The sequence below is a fragment of the Artibeus jamaicensis genome, unplaced genomic scaffold, assembly GCF_021234435.1.
Source record: "Artibeus jamaicensis isolate MK-2021 breed Jamaican fruit bat unplaced genomic scaffold, CSHL_Jam_final contig_3197, whole genome shotgun sequence".
Taxonomy (NCBI): Eukaryota; Metazoa; Chordata; class Mammalia; order Chiroptera; family Phyllostomidae; genus Artibeus; species Artibeus jamaicensis.
The window spans coordinates 51303-73302 of record NW_026521752.1 but is presented as its reverse complement, the minus strand read 5'-3'; the positions used below and the strand labels follow the sequence as shown (position 1 = coordinate 73302).

The 22000-nt window shown below is 37.4% G+C and overlaps 1 protein-coding gene and 1 non-coding gene across 3 annotated transcripts in view; one reads left to right on the top strand and one right to left on the bottom strand.

The window, feature by feature from the left end:
• TM9SF2 (transmembrane 9 superfamily member 2) overlaps nucleotides 1-22000 on the bottom strand; it is an 87495-nt gene that overhangs the window by 54976 nt on the left and 10519 nt on the right. For both annotated transcript variants that reach the window (XM_037154840.2, XM_037154841.2), the window contains exon 2: nucleotides 1591-1658. In XM_037154840.2, coding sequence (XP_037010735.2) covers nucleotides 1591-1658 — 68 coding nt within the window. The remainder of the gene's footprint in view (nucleotides 1-1590; nucleotides 1659-22000) is intronic.
• On the top strand, nucleotides 9522-9732 carry LOC119056470 (small nucleolar RNA U3). Its single transcript, XR_005083888.2, has one exon. It is a non-coding gene; the product is annotated as a small nucleolar RNA U3 (small nucleolar RNA).

Genomic DNA, 22000 nt, shown 5'->3' with positions numbered 1-22000 from the left:
AGTTCTGTGTTCACTCTGCAATAATATGGGAGTACTTCAGACCAGCACTGTGATGGCTATAGATTAGTTAGATTCTTAAGAGGAAGATGATAAAAAACTGGGACTAGGAAGGCCCCAAATGAGAGATCCATTGAATCAGGCCTAGAAAATACTTACAGACTGTTACGGCTTGCTCTTGCTAAAACTCCCTCACCCTGGTCTAAAGCAACAAATGTATATTGTTTATCCTCAAGGTAACTCCCAAAACCTGTGTGAGCTCTCCCAAGGACAGAGCTAATGAGCTCATTGCCATCCCCCTGTGCATGCTATTTCTATTTCCTTGATTGTACCTAGAATATAGATAATAATGCTCTGTGTGACATAATAAATCTTTCTTTGATGTAAAACCCAAGGAAAACAATAAAAGCCTGTCTAGGCAAGGGTCGGGGCGCTCCCCTCTTGAGTGCCACCATAGGTGCTCTCCCCTTGAGAGAGTAGTAGTGCCTGTTCCTTTTTCCACACAGGGTTGTTGTTGCCTGTGCATTGATTCTCATCGTCAACCACAACAGGTGAACTCTGCTGGACAGTGTCTGCAACAGTTAACAAGTATTTTTTTTCTAAAGTCTTAGATGCCAGAGAAATTTAGAAGCCAACAAAAATTTAAGAACTATGTTTTACACACCATATCAAATGAATAAAGGATATTAATGCAACATTTTTATAATATAAAAAAATTAAAATAATCAACTGTTCAGAAATATAGAATCAGTGACATAAATGATATATGGACTACATAAAATCTCCACAAAGGAATTAAAAAAGGCTACTAAAAAGACTGAAGTAGTTGTGTATAACGTGAAAAGATACCCACAACAGATTCAGTGAGAAAATCAAGATGCAAATCATATATAATAGTATGAGTCTATTTCATTTAAAATGTATAAATAAATGGGGTTATGTACATTAGACTATGCAGATAAAAATGTAGGAGCAGATATTAAAGTAATTATTTCTGGGGACCAATTATGTGGCACAGAAGGATTTTGTTTCAAAATGTGTGAGCTTGAGCTTTTATTATTAAAAAATTTAAAGGAAACAATGTTTTTTTTTATCCAGATGAAAAAGGAAATCCATTGTTTTTAGTTCATGCTTCTATTGCATTGCAAAGAGACATAAAAAGATCACATTTTACATTATAATAATAAAGAATGCCCACTTAAAAATGTTTCCAGGACATGAACATTTTTTTTATTCTAAAATTTATATCAACATTGATGTTTATTTATAAAAAAAGATTTTATTATTTTGAGAGGGGAAGGGAGGGAGAAAGACGGAGAGAAACAATGATGTGAATGGATGTGCAAGAGAAATGTTGATCAGCTGCCTCTCACACACCCCAACCAGGGACCTGGTCTATAACCCAAGCATGTGCCCTGACAGGAGTCAACATTTCAACCTTTTGGATTGCAAGCTGATACTCAATCCACTTAGCCACACATTTTTAAAAGCATATGAATTTATTTGTAACTGTGGGGCATATAAAGTTCTAAATGTATGAAATTCTGATGAGTTGCATAGAATTTTATTAAAAAACCAAGCTGAAAAACTTACGCTGTATATTCATAAGGAAGAACTGATTCCACTGAGTCAAGCCTGTTCACGAAGAGCTCTATTTCAGCCTGAAAATAAGGAAACACAGAATCAGAATATAAACAACTGAAGATCAAACCTTAAGTCTGGGATTTAAAAAGAATTTGATATGTTTGAAATGTGAAATTTTATGATATCCAACCCACTCTAAACAATTCTCTTATAAAACCACTCACCAAGTGAGATTTATATGTATTCAAATTACACCAAAGCTGAATTATTAGAGGTGTAAATGTCTCCAATATTTTCTAAATGCTTTTTAAGTTCTAAGGTTTCTAAAAAATTAAATATTTTAACTAAATCATTTATCATATCAGTATATATATTTATAAAAACCTGGTTTTCAAACTCAGTATTTCATTCTGAAGCACAAAAACAATATTTACTTTTAAAACAATTTTTAAAACATTCTCAATGCAATGAAGACATGCTACCAAGTAGTAAAGCACTTTCTATATCAATTAAACTGGAAATACAATCCCATGCCCTTGCATACTCTTAAGCAGACAGGAAATGGACAGTGACAAAATGAGCTAATTTTGGAGGGCTCCTTTAATCAATTTGAGAATGCTGATACATGGTAATAACAGCAAAGAAATTTACCAGATCAAGTTCAGCAATGGGAAAGGGGGAAAAAAGCTGTATTAGCTTCCTAGGAAATATGGGCTAATTTAAAACTACACCTTCCCACTGAAGCTCCCAAAATTTCTTCAGGGTGTGTTTCAGGTTCTTTTTCTCCAAAGAACTCAAAACATACCCACTCTCTCATTTCAGGTTTACTCTTATTCATGACAGAATTCTTTACTTGAAGAGGACAGTGAATAATTTGTGTGCTAATCAAGAACAACTAAAAATGAGCTCTGTATTTGGGACAAGTTATTTTTATAGAGTTAGCCTGCTATGGCTGCTACTGGAGTCTGTGACTGATCATGAGGCTCCCTGGAATGGCACAGAGCCATATCTGTAATTTTGATCTCATTCACTAGTTTTATCAGCTGTCCTCTTATACTTGTTAACATTCCAAAGCAAGACAAGATGTCTGATGTATAACACAAAAAACAAATAATACATTGCCATGGGAAAAGCAGCAAAACATACAGGGAAAAGAAAAGAACAGACTCTCTGGGGCCAGTTTGCCTGGGTTCAAATTCCAGTTCTACCTCTTACTATTCATGTGACTTTGGTCAAGTTATTTAACAATTTCAGTTTCCTTTGGGTGCTTCAATTTTCTAATCATTAAAATGGGGATAACAGTATTTACTTCATTGGGGTATTGACGAGTTAACACTTACAAAGTACTTTATTAATAATAAATAAAACCAAATACATTTTATAATATTCACAATTGGGAATGCCCAAACTACACTGCTTATGGCCCATGGGTGTCCATCCTGTGCTCTACGGGCCACATGCAGCCCAGGATGTCTAGGAATGTGGCCTGACACAAATACTCATAAATTTACTTAAGACACTGCAAGACTTTTTTTTTTGTAATTACATGTCACAATGTATTTAATGTGTGGCCCAAGACGACTCTTCTTCTAGTGTGGCCCAAAGATACCAAAAGGTTGGATACCCCTGGTTATGCCATAAAATGCTTATTCAAGATTCATGTTGTAAGACAGAAAACAAGACATTAGTCTTTATATAGAGAACTGAAAACAGTATCATATATAACCTCTAAAATTCTACTCAAATGAAATGGCAACACTATCTCAAGCACATAAAGAAAATGTATCTCTTTGCATGAAATACTCAAGACTATATCATTGGTCATTTTAGCTAAAAAGATAAGCATTACAATATGCCTGAATAGAAATATATTCTGTGGCTCTGGGGAGAGAACTTTTAGTTCTTTTAGTACAGCCACCAGGATCCAGGATCCCTTTGCTGGGTCATTCCCCATACTGCCCGAGCCATCTTTCCCAGGCAGACCACTCCCCTCCAAGTGGAATACGCCTGAGGTGAAGGAGTAGCCCTGACTCAGGAATTACTCTGCCTTACCCTGTGGTATTTAAGCCTTGTTGCTAAGGAATACAGTGTGAAGACTTTCACTCTTTAAGCCTAACAGAAAGTCTAGACAGAGGTGGATCTCTGGGAACTCTGAGACTTGAGCTGACCCTATCCAGGCCCGGTGCTGGTTAGAGCCAACCTTGGTGGACAGCCTGGTTGTTCCTGCACACATCCAACCTCAGCAAAGGGAGCCACAAACTGTGGATCACTGATAGCTCCAAATAGGTTGCCCTGGGCCAGTCACAGGCAGGGTGTGACACAGGCCTAAACCACAGTCTTGAAGATCTACCTAAGACATAGGAACACAAAGCAGCAGCCAAATTGGAAAGACAAAGAAACAGGCCCTGAATGAAAGAATGAGAGAATCCTCTAGAAGGAGAACTTAGATGAAATGAAGAAAAGAAATCTATCAGAGAGTTTAGAGTAATAATTAAAATACCACTCAACAGCATGAAAAAAGACACAGAAACCATTACAGAGGACCAGTCATAAAGAACGCAATATATGAAATAAACAATATATTGGAATAAACAATTCACTGGAGGGAGTAAATAGTAGGTTAGATGGAGCAGAGGATTGAATCAGTGATTTGGAATACAACAAAGAAAAAAATATCCAAGCAGAACGGCAACAACAACAATGAAAAATTAAAAAGAATAAGGAGAGCTTAAGAAATCTTGGTGACAAAATGAAGCATAAGAACATCTGTATCATGGGAATACCAAAATGAGAATAGGAATTGAAAACCTTTTTGAAGAAATAATGACCAAAAACATTCTGGTGAAAGAAAGGCACATATCCAGGAAGCTCATAAGAGTTCCTAATGATTTGGATCCAGAGATGCTTGACTATGCTGAGACACATCATAATCAAAATGAAAGGCTTAAAGACAAAGAGAGAATCCTAAAACATTCAAGGAAAAAGGAGGTAGTTACATACAAGGGAACAACAATTAGTCTGTATTCTGAATTCTCAACAGAAACATTACAGGCCAGAAAGGAGTGGTGCAAAATACTCAAGGTGATGAAAAGCAAGCACCTACATCAAGTCTACTTTACCCAAGAAGGCTATCATTTAAAATTGAAAGAGAAATAAGGAGCATCCCAAACACACACACACACACACACACACACACACACACACACACACACACACGTACACACACACGTACACACACACGAAAGTAGTTTGTTAACACCAAATGTGTATTGCAACAAATGTTAAAGGGATTGGTTAAAGAAGAAAAAGAGAAAGAAAAAAAAAGACACAGGAAAATACTCTAAAAATAAAAGGCACTAAATATGTATCTAGCAGTAATCACCTTAAAAGTAAATGGCTTAAATGCTCCAACCAAAAGACAGAGGGGATGAATGGATAAGAAAACAATTCCCATGAACATGCTATGCTGCCTCCAAGAGTCCCACCTCAGATCACAAGATATACAACGGCTACAAGTAAAAAGACAGAAAAAGATATTTCATGCAAATGGAAAGGGAATAAAAAGATGGAGTAGCAATAGTTATATCCTACAAAATATACTTTAGTAAGACTGAAGACTATAGATTTTAGTAAGGCCAAGACTATAGTAAGAGACAAAGAAGGACACTACATAATGATGAAGGGAACAATCCAACAAGAGGATATAACCATAGTAAACATTTACACACCCAATAAAGGAGAAGCAATTTATTTAAAGCAAATCTTGATGCACATACAGGGAGAGACTGACAGAAACACACTGTCTGGGATTTTAACACCCATTAATTTCGATGGATCGATATTACAGACAGAAAATCAACAAGGAGATAGAGACCTTAAACACACTGGATTAAATGGATTTTACTGATGTCTTCAGAGCATCTCATCCCAAAAGAATATACATACTTTAAAAGTGCAAATGGAACATTTTTGGGGGATAGACCACATGTTACAACATAAAACAAGTCTCAATAAATCTAAGACGACTGAAATCATATCAAGCATCTTCTCTGACCACAATGCTATGAAACTAGAAATCATTACAATCATAAGAACACTGAATAACATACAAGGACATGGAAGTTAAACAACATGTTATTAAACAGTGACTACTAGGTCAACAACGAGATCAAGGAAGAAATCAAAGGATACCTTGAAACAAATGAAAATGAGAACACACAATTCACCATCTGTGGAACACAGGGAAAGCAATCCTAAGAGGAAAACTCAACATTACAGGCTTATCTCAAAAAACAAGAAAAAGCTCAAATGAACAATCTAAGTTTATACTTAAAGAAACTGGAAAAAGAATGACAGACCAAAGTGAGTAGAAGGAAGAAAATGATAAACATTAGAGCAGAAATTAATGAAATAGAGTCTAAAACAACAACAACAAAAGACCAATGAATCCAAGAGCTGGCTCTTTGAAAAGATAAACAAGATTGACAGACCTTTAATTGGATTCATCAAGAAAAACAGAGCGCACCCAAATAAACAAAATCAGAAATGAAAAAGGAGAAATAGCAACTGACACCAAAGTAATGCCAACAAATTGGACAACCTGGATGAAATGGATAAATCCCAAACATACAATCTTCCAAAACGAAATCAGGAAGAATCAGAGAATCTGAATAGACAGATCATACCAAGTGACATTGAAGTAGTAATCAAAAACTCCCAACAAACAAAAGCCCTGACTGGATGGCTTCACAGGGAAATTTTACCAAACGTTCTGGGAAGAACTAACAACTCAGCTTCACAAACTATCTCAAAAAATTTAAGAGGAGGGAAGGCTCCCAAGCTCATTTTATGAGGCCTGCATTATCCTAATTCCAAAACCAGATAAAGACATTACAAAAAAAGAAAATTACAGGCAATATCCCTGATGAACATAGATGCTAAAATCCTCAACAAAATATTAGCTAACCAAATATAGCAATGCATCAAAAAGATCATACACCGTGATCAAATGGAATTTATTCTGGGAACACAAGGTTGGTACAACATTCACAAATCAATAAATGTTTTTCACCACATAAACAAAATAAAGGATAAAAACCACCCGATCATATCAACAGATGTAGAAAAAGCATTTGATAAAATCCAGCACCCATTTATGATAGAAACTCTCAGCAAAGTGGGAATAGAGGGAACATACCTAAACATAACAAAGGCCACATATGACAAACACAATACCACCATCACATTCAATGGGCAAAACCTATGAGTGTTCCCCTTAAGATCAAGAACAAGACAGGGATGTCCACTTTTGCCTCTCTTATTCATCATAGTACTAAAAGTCCTAGCCACAGCAATCATACAAGAAGAAGAAATAAAAGGCGTCCAAACTGGAGAGGAAGAAGTAAAACTGACTTTATTTCAGATGACATGATACTGTACAAAGAGAACCCCAAAGATTCCACCAAGAAACTACTAGGACTGGTAAGTAAATTCAGCAAAGAAACAGGATACAAAATTAATATCCAGAAATCAGCTGCATTTTTATATGCCAACACAATTTCTCTAACAGAAAGGGAAATGAAGAGAACAATCCCATTTGCAATTGCTTCGAAAAGAATAAAATACCTAGGAATAAACCGAACCAAGCATGTAAAAGCCCTGTACTCGGAAAATTATAAGACACTGAAGAAGATCCTCTAAGTGGAGGCACATAACCATGTTAATGGGAGGAAGAATTTACATCATTGAAATGTCCATACTACCCAAAGCAATCTATAGATTCAACTCAATTCCTATCAAGATTCTGATGATGTATTTCACAGAACTACAACAAATATTTCAAAAATTTATATGGAACCACAAAAGGCCCTACGTAGCAACAGTGATACTGAGAAAGAAGATCAAAGTTGGAGGAATCACGCTATATAATATTAAACTATACTGTGAAGCCATAGTAATCAAAACAGCATAATACTGGCATAAAAACAGACACATAGATCAATGGAACAGAATAGACAGCCCAGAAATAAGCCCACACATTTATAATCAACTAATATTTGACAAAGGAAGCAAGCATATAAAATTCGCTAATGATAAGTTTATACAATAAATGTTGGGAATACTGGACAGACACGTGCAGAAAAATGAAACTTTCTTACACCACACACAAAAATAAACTCAAAATGGATCAAAGACTTAAATGTCAGATCTAAAACCATAAAAATCATAGAAGAATGTTGGGAACCGCCTTTCCTGGTTTCAGAAGCCATAATCCTCCATGGCTAAGGCTGAGTAAAAAGATCTTGGGACCATAAGTCACTAAGAAGAAAAAACTTATCCTCCAGGTAGGGGCGCAGCCTCTGCCTTTTTTACTTGACCTTGCTTGGCCACTGAAGGATGGCTGGTTAGCCAGTGACGGTTAAGATTCCTCAAGGAAGGAACCACCTAAGACAGGCACAGTCACGAAGGGGCCATCAGGGAAGGAGTTAGGGAATTATGAAGGAGAGACAAAAAACCCTCATCCCTTGGCTTTGATATAGCCTGAGCCTTCATCCTATCTGTAAGAAGTCTCCTAATCTCTTGGATGCCTTACTTCCCCCACCTAACTTAAGCCTAAAATGATGCTGAAGGCAGGTGCAGTCCTGTGCCAGAATGTGTGGTGCCTGGCTGGGAGTGTGGGGAGCATGGCAATCGGGCCTAAGAGAAAATGGATAAGATCCTGTGGAACCTGCTTTGCTAAGAATGCCTTCAATTTAAATGTCAAGGGTCCAAGCACAAAAAGAATTTGTTTCCCAAAGTTTTATGGCCCTTTGGCGTCACTCTATCTGACCCTGACTCAGAATAAGCCCTTATAGTTCTGTGAATGTTATCTATTCCTTGATCATTACTGCCTATGATTGATGAGCTTTACATATATGCCCTGTATTGCTATGCAAACTAAACCCAATAAAAGCCCATTGAGAAACAGGCTCAAGGCCTTTCTCCTCTGAGAGACTGGTCAGCCTTTCCTACCCAAGCAGATGATGCCTTGGTAGACTTATTCTTATCTGCATCGGCATGGGAGCTCTGTGGGCAGAGCCCCCCATAGAAGAAAACACAGGCAGCAAAATCTTGGACAATGCTGATAGCAGTATTTTATCAGAAATCTTTCCCCAAGCAAGGAAAACAAAAGAAAAAATAAACAAATGGGACTACCTCAAACCAAAAAGTTTTTTCACAATAAAGGAAAACATCAACAAAATAAAAAGACAACCCACAGAATGGTGAACATAGTCGCCAACACATCTTATAAGGAATTAATATCCAAAGTTTATAAAGAACTTACAAAACTCAACACCCCCCCCAAAACCCACCAAAAACACAACCCAATTAATAAATCAGGAATGGGCAAAGGACCTGTAAACACTTCTCCATAGAGGACATACAGATGGGCAACAGACATATGAAAAGATGTTCAACATAAGTAATCATCAGAGAAATAGGAATTAAAACTACAATGAGGTATCTTCTCATACATGTCAGAATGGCTGTCATCAATAAATCAACAAACAATTGCTGGCGAGGATGTGGAGAAAGGGGAACCCTTTTGTACTATTAGTGGAAATGCAGATTGGTGTAGCCACTGTGGGAAGCAGTATGGGGATACCTCAAAAAAATAAAAAATGGATCTGCCTTTTGACCCAGTGATCCTACCTCTGGGACTATAACTGAAGGAACTCAAAACACTAACTTGAAAGAACATAAGCACTGCTATATTCACTTACAATAGCCAAGATCTGGAAACAGCCCAGGTGTCCATCAGTAGATGAGTGGATAAAACAACTATAGGACATTTATACAATGTAATACTACTTGGCCGTAAACAAAGAAAAAAATTTTATCCTTTGAGTCAATATGTATGGACCTGGAGAACATTATGCTAAGTGAAATAAGCCAGTCAGAAGACTATACTTTCAGGGATCATTTCTCTAGTTTGTTACTAGAGAAGTTTCTCTGATCATGTGGAGCACCCGAAACCACGAGGAGGTGCAGTGTTCTCTCCTGAGCATGAAGCCAGCTTTTGGTGTTGTTTTTGCAACTGCCAATAGCCCCTGATGATCGTTCTTCTCTTCCTTTGGAGGAGTAAGAGGAAGAGAATACAGTCTGAGTGGTAAAAGAAAAAAAAAAAGAAATGAGCGAGTCAGAGAATGACATATACCATATGATTTCACTTGTACGTGGACTTGAGTCAACAAACTGAACTTACAAGCAAAATATATACAGACTCATAGACAGAGACCAGGATGACAGCTCAGGGGTGTGGGGGTAAGTTAAGGGGTGGAGGATTTGAGTTAAAAAAAAAAGGAATCATGAACATAGACAACAGTGTGGTGATTGCTTGGATGAGGGGTAGTATAAGGGGAATAAATAGTAATGAAAAAAATACCATAAAAAATGGGGAAAAAAAAGAGTATAATGATATATAACCAAAAAAGAGAGAGACACAATATAACCAATTCTGGAACATCATGAGTTTGAACTGTGCAGGTCTACTTACATGGTGATTTTTTTTCAAATAAATACTGTAAAATGTAAAATAATTAATGAAAATTTAACTTTAATTACATTTAAATAGTTATGGGAGGGTAATGGCTACTGGATTAGCATAGTAACAGAAAAGTATAAAATGCTGCTCAGTACCTCTTCATACATATAACACTTTGCTCATGTCACTACAATATTTTATTTACCTTGAAAAATAATTCTAATATTGTGGGTCTAACCTAGGGGTTTAGCCAACTTTTTATTAAAGGTCCAGGGAGTAAATATTTCAGGCTTTGCAGGACTCTAAGTCCCTGCTACTGTAGGGCAAAAAGCAGCCATTAGCAATATATAAGTGAATAAAGATGGTTGCATCCCAATAAAACTCTATTTATTGGTACTGAAGTTTGATGTTCTTAGTTTGAGGATCCTACAAAACAATAAGCAAGATGGTTTGACTCCTAGTCTATCCTTGACCTATGTTTGCCAAACATTTTTCTTATAATTTATTGATTTGAGCAGGGGGAGGGAGGGATAGAGGAAGGGGTAGAGAAACACCATTTTGTTGTTCCACTTTTTTTTCCAATTAATTTTATTTTTTAATTATATTTTATTTCTTGTGTTATTACAGTTTTCCCAATTTTCTCCCTTTCCCCCTCCACCCTGAACCCCCCAATTCCTTCAGTCAATCCTCACACAATTCTTAATGTCCATGAGTCACCCCTATAAGTTCCTTGGCTACTCCATTTCCATACTGTACTTTACATTCCCATGGCTATTCTGGAACTATCTATTTGTACTTCTATTTTTTTCTTTCAAATTTTGCTTTATTTTTAAGTATATTTTATTGATTATGCTATTTGAGTTGTCCCAATTTTTTTCTCCCCTTTATCCCCACTCTGCCCTGTACCCCACCACCCTCCAGCATTCCACTCCCCCCTGCCTTAGTTCATGTCCATAGATTGTACATATAAGTTTTTTGGCTTCTCCATTATTCTTAACTTCCCCCTATTTTTAAATATATTTTATTAATTATGCCATTACAGTTGTTCTATTTCCCCCACTTCATTCCCCTCCACCCTGCACACCCCTCCCCCATCATTCCCCCCTGTAGTTTATGACCACCTGTCTCAAGTTCTCTAGATTCTATATCACCCCTACTATTCTTGCCCTCCCCCATCTATTTTCTACCTACCATCTATGCTACTTATTCGCTATACCTTCTCCCCCCTTCTCCTTCTCCCACTCCCCTGTTGCTAACCCTCCATGTGACCTTCATTTCTATGGCTCTGCTCCTGATCTACCTGTCCTCTTAGTTTGCTTTTGTTTTAGGTGTGGTTCTTAATAACTGTAAGTTTGCTGTCCTTTCACTGTTCATCTTTTTTATCTTCTTTTTCTTAGGTAAGTCCCTTTAACATTTCATATAATAAGGGCTTGGTGATGATGGACTCCTTGAATTTGATCTTATCTGAGAAGCACTTTATCTGCCCTTCCATTCTAAATGAAAGCTTTGCTGGATAGAGCAATCTTGGATGTAGGTCTTTGGATTCCATGACTTGGAATACTTCTTTCCAGCCCCTTCTTGCCTGTAAGGTCTCTTTTGAGAAATCAGCTGACAGTCTGATGGGAACTCCTTTGTAGGTGACTGTCCCCTTATCTCTTGCTACTTCTAGGAGTCTCTCCTTCATTTGAATCTTGGCTAATGTAATGATGATGTGCCTTGGTGTGTTCCTTCTTGGGTCCACCTTCTTTGGGACTCTCTGAGCTTCCTGGATTTCCTGGAAGTCTATTTCCTTTGCCAGATTGGGGAAGTTCTTCTTTATTATTTGTTCAAATAAGGTTTCCACTCATGGTTGCTCCTCTTCCCCTTATGGTACCCCTATAATTCGGATGTTGGAGTGTTTAAAGATGTCCTGGAGGTTCCTTAGCCTTTTCCTCATTTTTTTGAATTGTTTCTTCATCCTTTTCTGTTTGGTCATTTTTTTCTTCCTTCTGGTCCACTCCCTTGATTTGAGTCCCAGTTTCCTTTCCATCACTATTGGTTTCCTGTACATTTCCACTCATTTCAATTAGTTTAGCCTTCATATGTTCCTCTAATTTGTAACTAAAATCAACCAGTTCTGTGAGCATCCTGATCACCAGTGTTTTGAATTGTGCATCTGACAGTTTGGCTATTTCTTGGTCGCTTAGATTTATTGGCTCAGGGCCTCTCAGTTGTTCTTGAGCCATGTTTTGATCTGTTTGTGCCTGTGACGAATGAGGAGTGGAGCCTTAGTTTTTCACCAGGGTGGGGCCACCCAGGTTGCTGGTTTGTGACTCTGTATGTGGGGGTGGGGTCAGAGAGGGACAATGGTGGTTCCCTCTGCTGCTTCCTGCCACTGGGGCCTATGCAGTCTCACTGCTCGCTCCTTCACCGGTTTATCTGCGTGTGAATGTGTGACCGTGATCAGCCCTCAGTGGGTCTGCCCGCTACTCCACACCTGGGATCCACCCAAGGCTGCTAGTGCACCTGGGTCGAGTGCCCAGGTCGGTCTGGTGGATCTTTCCTGCCTGGCCTTGCTCTGCTGCTGGCTCTTACCGGTTTGGCTGAAGGGTTCGTTTTTGTCAGATTTCTGTGTAGTTCAATTTTCTGTGGTTTGGCTGCGTTTTTGTTGCTAAAACTTTGTTGTTTTTAAACTTAGTTGTGGGAGAAGGTGCTGTGCTTCCACCTACGCCTCTATCTTGGCAGAAGTCCTGTTGTTTCACTTTTTAATGCATTCATTGGTTGCTTCTTATATGTGCCCTGACTAGGGATTTGACACAGACCTTGATGTACGGGGATAATGCTCTGACCAATTTAGCTAACCCACCAAGGCCCAACATATTTTTCCATGTTCTTTAAATCTAAATCTTAGAAAACCTAAAACATGGCACTGGGTTAAAGACCTGATGCTATGTGAAAAACTCTAGGACATTGTTCAAGGACATATAAATTTACAGTTAAAGCTTCTTCCATTTCTTCCCAAATGATGAGGCAATCATTTTTCTGTAGCCTATAATGTTCTCTCTGAAGTTTCATGGTATATCTTCTGGCTATAGGATTATAAGACCGAGAGAAAACCATATTCTCATTTTCTGACTTCTCCCTATCTCCTCTGAATCTTAATCTTTCAAAACAGAAAGGTCTTAATTTTTTTGAATCACCTATCTCCTTGATCATGCCAACTGCTTTTCTCAGGACCTTGCCCTACCCTCATACCCTTCTTAAAAGGTATGTGATTGAGAATTACAAGAAAAATTAAAGGTTTAGACACTATAGTTTTACAAATATATATAGAATGACATTGTTACTTTTCATTAGCCTTTCTGGCCATAAGCATAATTCTTCAATGACACTCTTCATCTCTTACCTATGTTCTATTGGGTTGGTCAAAAAGTTTGTTCAGGTTTTTTTGTAAACTGGCTCTAGTAGCACTTAGTTGTTTTTAACTTCACTGGAAATAATTTTGCCAGACTGTATTCTGACAACTGTCATATCAGTGTGCATTAAAAAACTTACCAAAATTGGTGAATTTTTATGTAGCCATTTTAATATTGAAGATGGAAGATAATAAGCAGTATTTTTGGCACATTATGCTGTATTATTTCAAGAAAGGTAAAAATGCAACTGAAATGGAATAAAAAAATTTGTGTAGTGTATGGAGAAGATGCTGTGACTGACTGAACATGTCAATGGTGGTTATCAAAGTTTAGTGCTGGAGATTTCTCACTGGATGATGCTCCACAGTCAGGTAGACCAGTTGTGGTTGACAATCATATGGAGACATTAACTGAGAACAGTCAATGTTATACCATGCAGGAGATAGCTGACACACTCAAAATGTCCAAATCAAGCACTGAAAATCATTTGTACTAGCTCAGTTGTGTTAATCGCTTTGATATCTAGGTTCCACATAAGGTAAGTGAAAAAAACCTTCTTGATCATATTTTTCCATGTGAGTCTCTACTTACACGTAACAAAAATGTTCTGTTTTTAAAACAAATTGGGACAGGCAATGACATGTGGATAATTTACAATAATGTGGAACACAAGAGATTGTGGGCAGGCAAAATGAACCACCACCAACCACACCAAAGGCCAGTCCTCATTCAAAGAACGTGCTGCTGTGTATAACATAGGAATGGAAGGGAGTCCTCTATTATGAGCTTCTTTAGGAAAACCAAACAATTAATTCCAACAAATACTACTCCCAGTTAAACGAACTGAAAGCAGCATGCGATGAAAAGAATCTGGAATTAGTCAACAAAAAAAGACTACATGTTTCTTTGATGACCAGACATAAACTGTTACAGCTTGGCTGGAAGTTCTGAGTCAATGCCATATGCACTAGACATTTACATTTATTTCAGTCTTTACAAAATTCTCTAAATAAAAACAGTATTAATTCCCTGGAAAAAACACCACAAAAAACACCTGGAATAGTTCATTGCTCAAAAAGATAAAAAGTTTTGGGAAGATGGAATTATGAAGTTGCCTGAAAGATAGCAGAAGATAGTGGAACAAATGGTGAATACGTTGTTCAAAAGTTCTTGGTAAAAACAAAAAAAAAGTCTTGAGGCTTCAAGTCAAGTTGAAGGCAGATAGACATGCTTTATCTCCCTGTGCAACCATAGAAAGAATTACAACCAGATCTCAAAACTAATAATACCCACTGTCAGAAAATCAAGCTGCATGGAAGCCCGACAACCAAGGATTTAAAGAAGCCACATTCATCCAGGTTAGGAGGGGCAGAGTCGCAGAGATGCAGTGTGGTGCAGCAAGGTAGTGGTAAAACAGATAGTCCCCCATTCACATATGGTAGACGAAAATCGGGAGGGATACCCTGGGAAACAGCGATCCTAGCCCAAGGTCAGATCACACAACCCAGGGTTCCAGTAACAAGAAGATAATCTCCATTACCTCTGGCTGTAAAAACCAGTGAGGGCTGGGGCAGCAGAAGAAACTGCCACATTTTCAAGGCTTAAAGGGTCTGCATGGTTATAGAACACACGCAAACCCACCCACTGTGGAATTCACCACCAGGGCAGCAGCTGGAAGGGTGCCAGTCATACACAGGAAGGGGGTGAAGTGACTAGGAACAGGAATAGTGCCAGGTGAACCTCTAGAAGCCAGGTGGCAAGTCTGTTCCCTCTCTGAGCCCTCCCCACACACCAAGAAAGCAGTGAAGTGGGCTGCCTCCCTCTGACAATTATCTAAAGCTCTACCCCATGAAATTTACAGGTGCCTTTTCTACAGTAGACCACACTACTAAGACAGGGAATAAAAGCAGCTCTAGCTAACACAGAGAAACAAACACAGGGCAGCTGCTAAATTGAGGAGACAAAGAAATACAGCCCAACTGAAAGAACGGAACAAAACCCCAGAAAAAGAACTATGCGAAACAGAGATAGCCAACCTATCAGATGTAGTTAAAAACACTGATGGTCAGGATGTTCAGAGAATTCATTGAGTATGCCAAAAATATAATAATTATAGTAATAATAAAGGAAGAAATGAAGGTTACATTTAGTGAAATAAATAAAAATCCACATAGAACCAACAGGGAAGGGAAGGAAGCTTGGATCCAAACCAATGATTTGAAACATAAGGAAGACATAAATATTCAAACAGAACAGAAAGAAACAAGAACTCAAAAAAAAATGAGGTTAGCCTTAGGAACCTCAGGACATCTCCAAATGTGCCAACATCTGAATCATGGGGTTCCAGAAGGACAAGAGGAAGAGCAAGACACTGAAAAGTTATTTGAAAAAATAATGAAAGAAAACTTCCCTAATTTGGTGAAGGAAATAAACATACAAGTCCAGGAAGCACAGAGAGTCCTAAATAAGTTGGACCCAAAGAGGAACACACCAAGGCACATCATAATTTAAATATCAAAGGTTAAAGATAGAAAATTTTAGAAACAGCATGAAAAAAAAAAAGAGTCACCTACAAAGAAGTTCTCATAAAACTATAAGCTGGTTTCTAAAAAAAAAAAACTTTGCAGGCAAGAAGGGACTGGCAAGAAGTATTCAAAGTCATGAAAGGCAAGGGCCTACATCCAAGATTGCTCTATCCAGCAAAGCTATCATTTAGAATGGAAGGGCAGACAAAGTGCTTCCCAGACAAGGTAAAGCTAAAGGAGTTCATCATCACCAAGCCATTATTACAGGAAATGTTAAAAGGACTTATCTAAGAAAAAGAAGACCAAAAGCATGAACATTAAAAAGGCAACAAATTCACAACTATCAACAGCTGAATCTAAAAAACAATCAAACAAAAATGAAGGAAACCACCAGAACAGGTACAGAATCAATGGAGATCATTTGGAGGTTTATCATCTGGGAGGGGGAAGGGGAAGAAAGGTCAAAATGGTGCAAGGAATAAGAAGCAAAATTGGTAGGAACAAAATAGACAGGGGGATGTTAAGAACAGCATAGGAAATGGAGAGGCCAAAGAACTTATATGTGCAACCCGTGAATATGAACTAAAGGAGGGGGGCATTGCTGGAGGGAAAGGAGGTACCAGGCAGAGGTAGGCAAAGGGAGAACAACTGGGACAACTGTAATAGCATAATAAATAAAATATACTTAAAAACAAAAGTCTTTCACTCTCCTTGGCTGGTGCAGCTCAGTGGATTGGGTGCCAAGTGCAAACCAAAGGGCTGTAGGTTCAATTCCCAGTCAAGACACATGCCTGGGTTGGGGCCAGGTCCCTAGTATAGAGTGCGTGAGAGGCAACAATACATTGGTATTTCTCTCCCTTTCTATCTCTTTCCCTTCCCCTCTCTCTAAAAAACAAAGAAATAAAATATTTTTAAAAATTTACCAAAAATAAGGTCTTACTCTAAATTTGAACAAATTTTTTGGTCAACCTAATATAAGCAATAGCTTAGAGCTCATCATCTCAAAAATATAGTTGTTGTTTTTCCTTAAATATACTCTCTTAACTTGTCCATGACCACACTAACTTATCGATTGTGCTCTCATGTAACTTTAAGAGAATTTCTGGAAATATATTCCCTTGGCTTTACCATGCATTACACATACGAGCTTAATACCATGAAACATTCCACTTTCATTCTCTACTAAATTTAATATCCAAATTAGACTCAAGCACCTGTCCTGGAAGTCTGTTTTCCCCATGGATTTATTCAGTGCTCCACTGTGCATGTAAGCTAATCCAAACCACTGTAAATTCCAACTTAACCTTAAAAAAAAATCTTGTCAAAACCTCAGAAATCAAACTCACCAGCTCCCTCTACATCTACTGCAAGTCCTTGAATAATTTCTATATACCGGGAAAATTTCTGTTCCAGAAACCATGCTAGTCTTTTGTTTATATAATTTACTATCATTTTAACAGATTACCACATTAACTCTATTTTAGTCTATAGGCCAAAGGCCCCTATACCCCTTTCTCTCCCTATTTTCCTATTTGAACATTAGTTTTTGGCCATTTTCTTAGCATTTTATCTAGTTTTAAATCCCCATTAAATTTACCTTATCTATCAACTTTTGCTCATCTGGTGAAGTAGTTTCAAATTCAACTCCTAAAACAAAGGTATTAAGGCCACCTAACAAGCGCATGTTTTAGTCTTGCTTTGTGATTTATAAGAATGTCTACAAGCCATCAAGGGCTGTTCACAAATTTTTTCCAAAAAGCAAAATCAAAAAGACAATTCTCACTAAACTTTCACCTATAAACAAAATTAATTTTAACATACAGCACATAAATAGAGAACACTTCAGTTTGAAGGCAGCATTATGTCAGACAGTTGGGTTCATCTCAAATCCTATGTCTATTCTTAATAAATATGAGCTCCTAAATAAGTAATACTTTTTTAATGTGATGAAAGAATAAGGTAATACTAAAATAGCAAACAACACAGAAGCTGGCCAAAGTTGGTACACAATTAGTATAATTTAAATGACTACGTAAGTGTAGCTATTATTACCTATTATTTTAGAAAAATTAGACATTCCTGAGTCTGAATACTTATTAGTGTAAGGACAGCCTTGAGGGTTTCTGTAAGAGGCTCACTCTCTTCTCCTTCCGTTAAAAGACACTAGGACAATATGCTTTTTGATCTACTATTTATGGCTACTCATCTTCTTTGCTATAAGTCTAGGAAAGAGGAAGATAATCATCAAGCACAAGTCTCATAATAATGTTTTGAACTAGGGACCTCTTGCTCTACTTTAAGACAAATAAGTTAAAAAACTGGACTGCTGCTTCAAAAAAAAACCTCAACTGTTACTACCATCACTTTTAATGTCGGCTGCCCTCAGTCCTCTACTTTTCTTTCTTCTTGTCTCAGAATTCTGATACTTTTCCACACTTACTTTTACAGGAAAGTTAATGTATCATAAATATCACCACTAAATTATGGACCTTTTTCTGTTGTTTAGTGAACTACTCAAAACACACCTTTGAGATTCAGTTCATTTTGGCTATTTTTGTAGCACTTTTGTTCATTCTTCCTTTTTTACATTGTAAAAATATGAAAATTTAAGAATTATAATTTCACTTAAAACATGCTAAGAAACATAGTTTAAAATACTTTTAACATAAAATAGATTGAGTTACAATGTCTGTAAATATGTTACATTTACAATACTCTATTTTAAATATTGATCCTTACAGTGAAATGAGAACATTTCAAAAGTATTATAGGAATGTGAATCCTCACAATATGGCAGTAGAACAAATGTCAAAAATTGAAACGCCCTGGGTGGGTGGTTCAGTTGATTGGAGTGTCATCCTGTACCCCAAGAAGTTGCAGATTTGATCTCCGGTGGGGGTGCATATGGAAGGCAACCTGCTGATGTTTCTGATGTTTCTCACATAGATGTTTCTCTCTCTCTCTCTAAACCTGTTTCTTTCTCTCTCTAAAATCAATAAACTTATCCATGGGTAAGGATTAAAAAAAATTGACAGAAAGAAGAAGGAAATGAGGTGCTAATGAGTTTATGTGTTTTTAATGAAGGTCAAGGTACATTATGAAATTCACCCCTAAAAATTTAAATATACGCACAGATAAAACAAGTAGGGAAAAACATAAACAACTGCTGGCCCTAGGACTCTAGATGAATACACAGATGATATTATACTATTCTTTCAACTTTCTTGAATTTTGAAAATTGTCACAATTAAGAGTTGGAAAAAGAAAAGGGTTTAAAGTTGAGAGCAGACTTTCAATTCAGTCTTATTATCAAGCAATGGAAGCCAAGTCAAAGCAGTAAAAAATAAATACAAAAGAATAAAATATAGTGTGGAAAAATGTTCAAGAATCAGGGAAGATGCCCTGGCTGTGTAGCTCAGTTGTGTATAGCATCATCCCAATACACCAAGGTGTGTGTAGCTTGGTTAGAGCATTGTCCTGATATGCCAAGGTTGCAGGTTTGATCCTTGGTCAGGGCACACACAAGAATCAACCAATGGAAGCACAAATAAGGGGAACAACCAATCAATGTTTTTGCTTGCTCTTTCAAATCAATCAATAAATTAAAAAAGCAGGGAAGATGACTTCAAAAGAAGTATTAAATAGCCCTGGCCAGGTGGCTCAGTTGGAGCATCATCCTGTACCTCAGAAATTTGCAGGTTCGATTCCCAGTTGGGGCATATACAGGAGGCAATAGACGGATGTTTCTCTTTCACATCGGTGTTTCCCTCTCTTTCCCTTCCTCTCTTTCTAAAATCAGTAAAAACATAACCTCAGGTGAGGACTTTAAAAAAAGTATTAAATAAGGAAAATTTTTAGTAGAGGAATAAATAAGGGAAACTTTTCTAAATAAGTAGTATTTGCAGTATACAGGAAAACTGAAGAACATTAACAAATCCTGAAAAGCCAGAAGAAATTCACTCAAGACATTTACTTCATACCCACAATATTCTGTACTAGGCTCTGTGAGTAATACGATATAAAATACTTCAATACTTGCCTTCAAAGAATTTATAATCCAGATGGGGAAATAAGGCATACAATCATGAAAGTAAAATAAAAAGTGACAAAACCATTTATATAGTCTTGGAGCATACACTGAATCTCAATGGGATTTAATTCATTAAATGGGAATAATGAATTCTTATCATTAAAACAGCAATGTGCTATAAGAGGACAATATCTGATTAACTTTAAGGTCACTTTCTTCTCTAAATTTCTTTATTACTCATCTAAAAGTTTACTGAGTGCATCTCCTTCTGAAATTCTGCCTTAAATAGAGAGGGCCAACTCCAAACTATTACTGACGTAACATGAAAGAGCCTTATGTGTTACTTAGGGCACAATCCTGCTTTCAAAATGTCCCAAATTGAGTAATTACAAGCACAAAAAGTTCTTAAAATGTTAAACATTTTAAGAAAGTTACAGATAAATCCTAAATCAAGACTGTAAATTCTAAAGAAAGACTTAAGCTGATTAAAATCCACCATAAGAACTTTTTAATAAAAACAGTTTAATTTAATTTACAGTTCTATGGTCTCCCTTCTAAATCCTTCTCCTTCCAAAAGTACAATTTTATTTCTAGTCTTAATCTGTCCATTTTTACATCTGACCCCAGCTTTGGTCACCACTACACTCTATTTTATTCCCTTAAGACACATGGTCCCTGCCACAGGATTTCATTTTTTCCAATTTCCTTGTTCCTTTTGTTTCTGCTTTTATTATACCTTACCTGACTGCCATCACATCTCCCCCATCCCTCACCTACAATCGGTTTTCAAGGCAGAAAGAAATCTATGAAGAAATTTGACTTTGTACACAGATCAAAGCTAGTGACTAGTGAAAAAAGGGTTTGAGATACCAAGGTACAACCACAAAAAAAGAAAAACTATAAACACTTCCACTGTTAAATACTGAAGAGCTATTGTGGGGTCAGTAGACATGGCCCTTGTCCCTCCCCTGACTGAGGGCTGGCCAGAAGAAATGTGTACTGTTTTGGGAACAGATTGTAACTCCTTCCTTATCTCCTTTTGGAAGCAGTTTCTTGTCCTGTGATGGCTTCCTAACTTTCTCTTCCTGCAGCTACACACTGAGGTAGTGTAGTTTTAGAGTCCTGCATACATGTGCCTTTTTTGTCTGGGACCCCTTATAACGAGCCTCAGACTGGAGAAGGCATGGCCTCTCTCACTGCCCTCGATGCACTGCCCTCAGTGCACTCCCCTGTAATGAGAGTGATTAATGGCATGTCCACATCTGCTAGTCCTCCAGGTGGTTTTTTCAGAATATTGCAAACACTTAAGCAGCTCCTAGTTCCAGGCTCCTGCAACTGACCTCACAAACAGGATATTCCAGAAAATACCTCTGTCAAGTATACTGCATGTGGTAACATGACAAATGGGGAAGGCCAAGGGGTAATCCTGGGATAGTGCACCAGTATTGGGGGAATGGCCCCAAGGCTCCCACAAGCCTGGCAGAGCACCTGTGTGGGGGAAAAGGAAGAAGCAGCTGAAGCAAAAGTAAGGTAATTAGAGGATGAGCTTAAGTTAGAGAAAAATAAGGAGATATGGTTCTAAGGCTAGTCCTGCTTCCCTTGAAATTTTGCCTTTGCTTTTGCCTTTCGATTTTGTTTTTGTTTCTGTTTCAGAAAGGAGAGGCCTAGGTCACATTTTAGACTAACTAGGATTGTTTTACTGAAGGTCTAGTGAACAGAATAAGACTTAGGAAATGTAGTCATGAATTTGTCAATCTAAAGAATGGTAATTACTTACATTTAAGTTAGGGAAAAAGATATGGCTTTAGTAATGCAAGATGTAAATTATGGCAATATGGTTTGAAGGAAGTAGAATTAAAAGTAGGTGTCCTGATTTCTGGATGGGTTAAAAGGGCAAACTAAAAGGGAAAAAGGAAAGTTGGAGAAGCATTGTGTAGAGGGAAGA